Source organism: Papilio xuthus, unplaced genomic scaffold (genome assembly GCF_000836235.2).
Source record: "Papilio xuthus unplaced genomic scaffold, Pxut_1.1 DF828142.1, whole genome shotgun sequence".
NCBI classification, from domain to species: domain Eukaryota; kingdom Metazoa; phylum Arthropoda; class Insecta; order Lepidoptera; family Papilionidae; genus Papilio; species Papilio xuthus.
Window position 1 is genome coordinate 4529651 of NW_013530507.1, and position 5725 is coordinate 4535375.

Genomic DNA, 5725 nt, shown 5'->3' on the forward strand with positions numbered 1-5725 from the left:
AACGTGAGAAATGAACTCGATATCATAAGGATGATGAATTTTATATGTTCTCAGATCGCGGAGGACTCGAGCAAGAAGAGCGCGTACGACAGCCTGATAGTGGAGGTGGTGAAGGCGCCCACCATCCGGCCCACTGTGGAGTTCCACATGACGCTGGACAACCCGTACTCCGCCCTCGCCTCCAGCGCGCGCGCCAAGCGACGTCTGCTCGAGCGACTCGCCAACCTCTTCGACCAGCACCACACCGACAACATCCGCGTGCACGCCATCACCGACAACCCCACCACCATCGTATGGTAACTGTCGCCTTATATGTAAACCCTGCTTCCACTGGAGCCTAAACCTACTGCTATAGAACTAGTCCGGCTATCAATCGCTTTGTGGAAACATTTAGAATGACTTTAAATATACCAATTACATTTTTGTGTAATATTTAATTTGGCTTTGAAATTCTCTAACTGGTCTGTTTAGAATGTAATAACAATCAGATTTGATCTCTGTTGTTGTTGAATCCATGTTGAAAAATTGTGGATCACATATTTTTATACAACCACTTCAACATGGGTATTAGATGAAAAGGCTTGACTAGTGGACTATTCACTATGAAAAATCCAAAATGACCGCCCTTACAAAATGGCGGCTGATGTAGTTTTGTACATTTTCCACAAGCTAATAGTAAAAGTAATAAAACTTGAAACTTTTAATATAATTTATTTACGCAATATTTTCAGGTACAACACAAGTTTACCAATGGACAGATGTCCTAAGAAAGAAATCGAGGAATTAAGAAAGATGATAATAGTCGACGAGAGAGGTACTAACGGCGGCAACCTGCAGGAGAGAGTTGATACGATATTTGACAAAGATTTCAACGTGATGTCCATCAGACTAGTATCACAAGGCCTCTGCGCCGAACAGAATACTAAGATGGCGAAGGGCGGGCTGGGACCAATTAATGCTGGTACCAACTTACAGAACAAAGCCAGTAATGCAGATCCGGAGTACTCTGACTATTTGGTGACATTCGTGATTCCAGCTGTAGTTATAGTGTGCATGATTCTCGTGGCCGGTGTCATCGCCTGTGTCCTCTACAAGCGAAGACGTACAGGTCAGAATATAATTATCTTTATTTCACATCATCACATCATCAGCTCACTATACGTCCTCACCGAGGGGCTCGGAGTCTACCCTAAGTTAGGGGTGATTAGGCCATAGTCAACCACGCTGGCCAAATGCGGGTTGGTTGACTTCACACATATCTTTGAATTTCTTCTCAAATATGTTCAGGTTGCATCACGATGTTTTGCTTCACCGTGAAAACGTCGGATAAATGTACATATGTAAATCAGAAACCGAAACACATTGGTACATGGATTCGAACCCAGGACCTGCAGATTGCAAGTCAAGTGTCTGACCCCTGAGCCATCGACGCTCGATCTTTATTTCAATTTAAGCTATTTTCCACTGAAGAAATATTTGTACATATTTCACCTCTAATAATTAATTGAAATAGATATTTTTACTTGTGTTCTAACAGTGGACATCCATGATAAAATTGTATTATGTACATTCTAAAAGTTTTAAAATTAATCAAGTAATATTTGCTTATAATTTTTGTCATTCCTTGTTTTTGTACTGTATATGTTTGTCTACATGATATGTATATTAACAGTAGGCGAGGCGGTTGCCTGACACAAATCTGGAGGTGACCCTTTTTTACATTATTTGGTAAAAGCACGTTTATACAAGGTTTTTTGTGTATTACTACTTTTTATTTTGAATTTTATACACGCCTTTATTTATTTTTTAAAAGTTATTTAAAGTTTGACTACAACGATTCACTAGAAGCATGAAACAATCTGTAAATACACGAAAATATCTCACAGTTTATGCCCACACTGACACACAACTGATGTTATATCCTAAATTATAAAATAGGTGTTACCTAATCTCTTATAAAGAGATATTTTGTGTAAATAAATATGTTTTATGTTTCAGGCAAAATGAGCGTCGGTGATGAAGAGGAACGTCAAGCGTTCCGCTCGAAAGGCATCCCGGTGATATTCCAGGACGAGCTGGAGGAGAGAGGCGACACTGAGCCCGTCCACAAGAGCCCGGTGATCATGCGCGAGGAGAAGCCGCCGCTGCTGCCGCCCGCGCCCGACTACCGCGCGGGAGAAGACGCGCCCTACCGCCCGCCCCCGCCCTTCGCCGCCTCGCGCACGCCCCCGCGCCCTAAAGCCACGCCCACCTACAGGAAGCCGCCGCCCTACGTCCCGCCCTAAGACTCCGCCGCCTCTACCTCCTACATCTTTACATCGCCTTTCTTTTTACCTTCGCTTCATTAACTACGGAGACAGCTTCACTAGTCGATATTCAGCTACGATCTTATTTATTCGAAATTTTCATCGATTTGGTACAAACAAGCTCTGATGTCTGACTTCTTACATTTCTGTAAGATTTTGAGCTTGTTTTTTTTATATTTATTTGTATACATTTAATCGTATTTCGATTTATTCTTATGAAATTTAAATGGAAAAGCTACGAATGCATTTATTATATAATGAATTAAGATAACCTCATATCGTGAAGGAATTGTGCACAATATTGTGACTACGAATTTCTTATACAACGTAAGTTATGTCGCGTACTTGTAAAATAGTTAAATCGAGTTGTTTATGCAAGAACTGAAACTTCACAATCAAATAAATATTAGTTATTGTTGAAGTAGCTATATAGCAAATAGAAATCCGTACCGTTTCAATATACCAAATATTTTATATAGATAGACTCTTACAAACAGACAGAAATAACTAGTTTTAATCTTAAATAGCTCTAATAATAGAGTTGCACATATAATAGTTTTTTTTATTCTGACAGCTTGTAAGGGTCGATCTATATGAAAACATGAAACACGTTTTTCGTGACTAAAATATTAACAGTAGTCAGCACGCAGACCAAGTAATATATTGGCTAATCGTGTGCCATTGTTATCTACTAACGTTAAAAATTAATACATATCGAAAATTGTAACATTTTTAGCCTTTAGCCGTAGTTCTTCCAACTGTAATACGTAGAGCGTGTTTGTATGTGGATGTATTTCACGAGGAAGTTGTATGGCTTCACGCTGTATACAATGCATGGGTTATTTTGACGTAATAGTGTGGATTTAAGTATACAAACGCAAATATCGACATAAATTATCGATACTTTTATCGATATTATCGATAAAAAGCAATAATGAATTTGATAATTTATTATCACATTTCCTAATATTAACGTAATTTTTATGAATAAAGGAAATGATGTAAATGACAATGAATTACGTAATTTAATATTATTTAGAAACGAATTCATTTTAAACGAATATTAATAGATATATCGATAATGGTGTGTCGATATGTCCCAACACTAATTACAATGAACGTTGTAATTTTTACAAGTGACTTTAGTTTTAGGCTACGAATAGATATTTTTTAAGAATGAAGTATCATTTTGTACTTGTCTATTACCATAGCTTTAAGGATTAACAAATTGTGTTAAATTTATAGGAGAACGAAATGAACCTATATAATGTAACTTTTCATTTGGATGTATTTTTTTTCTTTTTTGTATACTCATTTAGAATTTGCATTTATAGTTATTTTAGTGTTATACAGATAATTTTACTGGACAGCTATTTTTTTTTGTTTTTGTTTGTTTGGCAATATTTGTACTTAATGTCAATTTGAACCGAACCATTTTTTTATTATTTGATACTTACAATTGGCAGCAATTTATTCACTATTCATTGTAACGCACATAATTTATGTAATTAATGAGTTTTCTAATTTAATAAAATGATCTAGTGACGATTTCGTTTTATTTTAAAACGAGCTGTCACCCGAGTGGAATTAATAAAAGGTAATTATTCGATTTTTTCTCACCTTTTAAACCTTCCCTAGACCTCCACAGACATTTCAAGAACGAGATAAGATAAATACGTTCAGCCGTTCTCGAGTTTTAACGCGACTAACGAACAGCAATTGATTTTCATATATTTAGATTAGCTGTCACCCTATGTCAACGTATCTCGGGAACGGGCTGTATGGATCGCACTGAAAATTGGCATAGATGTAGAACGTAGTCTGGAAGAACACATAGGCTTGTTAAGTTCTTTTTTTCAATTCTGCGCGGACGGAGTCGAGTAAGGAAAAATCAAAGAAACAAGACATATTTTTCAAATAATTTTTAATGTTCGCAAAGAGTTTTAACTACAACAAATTAGTAGTTTCACTACAACAATTCAGTAGTTGTTTACATAACAATAGATAGCTACAAGTAATACATAGAATGCGTAAATTTGACTACATCTTCAAATACATAAATCTTGACAGTCATTTATCTAATTGTCAATTTCATTGAAGTTACAAATAACAATGTAAATTTCGACACAACTTTTTTACCAACAATTTATTTGTCTCGGAACAAAATCATGACATAAGGTAATTGAAAATATAAAATACAAGATTCAAAGTAACAATTTTAATGCGTTATGATTATTTTTTAATAATGAAAATGGTAAACATTCGAAGGAATTTCAAAGTTAGCTGTTACTGTTAAAACAAAACAGAGCTATACAAAAATTATAAGCCATTTATACAATTTATTAATACTTTAAAAAAGTAATTGACTGATTTATAGATTAAGGTTAGGTCTACGTATTTGAGAAATAAATCATTCATTTAAATAAGTACGTTACATAATGCCAATTCGACACACAATTTAGACAACAAAATAATCCAAACATTCCCGCAACATATGAGCAGCTAATTTTAAGATACTTGAGTATAATTCTGAGATATCTTTGGAATCAAATAATAAAACGTACATTTTTTTACAATCTAAAAGACATTATATGTTAAAGTACGTAAATTTTCACCACATGGATAAACAATGAAACATTATTCAATAACGAACTACAATTTACATAGGCGATAGGACTTAATGGAGTCGAAGTAACCAAATTTAAACTATTTAAAGCTAAGCAGGACGTCTATAAACACATCGCGACCGCACCGCACCGCGCAACACCGGCACCGCACCGCGCAACACGGGCACCGCATCGCGCAACACGGGCACCGCACCGCGCAAACCGGCACCGCACCGCGCAACACGGGCACCGCACCGCGCAACACTGGCACGGCACCGCACGACGCAACACCGGTGCCGCACCGCACACTCTACTTCCCTACAAATAAACACATCGGCGACCGCACCGCACCACACCGGCAACGCGCACGCTACATTCCTACAAATAAATTCTTGGAAACATTTTGGAAATAATTTAAAAATAACAATAAATTACTTTTTATCAACAGTCTATAAAATCACCTAATTTTCAATGTAAAAATGTTCGAAAATAAAAAAAAATATTCTAAAATCTTATATAGACATAATACTGAAAAAAAGTATTTTAACATTCTAGACAAATCCGAATGATATCCATGATATTTGTGATTCCACGATAATTTTTACAAAAAAATAAACAAAACAAAAACACGTAAACATAAATTTCACACAATTTTCAATAACATTATTGCACTAAATCTTCATATTTCATAACTTAATAATAAATATTGCATAAGCGTTAAAAACACATTTCGTGAGATAAAATTACTAATCTTAAAGTACTAATCGAGTTTATTAATTAAAAAAAATATATATCAGTCTGATGAAAGTGTTA

At 35.6% G+C, this 5725-nt stretch overlaps 1 protein-coding gene across 3 annotated transcripts in view; it reads left to right on the plus strand.

Annotated features, from left to right (window-relative positions):
- The window catches only part of Dg (Dystroglycan), an 85403-nt gene extending 81552 nt beyond the window's left edge, over window positions 1-3851 (plus strand). For all 3 annotated transcript variants that reach the window (XM_013307356.1, XM_013307358.1, XM_013307357.1), the window contains 3 exons: window positions 55-296; window positions 732-1108; window positions 1999-3851. In XM_013307356.1, coding sequence (XP_013162810.1) covers window positions 55-296; window positions 732-1108; window positions 1999-2285 — 906 coding nt within the window. In that variant the 3' untranslated portion in view covers window positions 2286-3851. The remainder of the gene's footprint in view (window positions 1-54; window positions 297-731; window positions 1109-1998) is intronic.
- Window positions 3852-5725: the final 1874 nt, after the last annotated feature.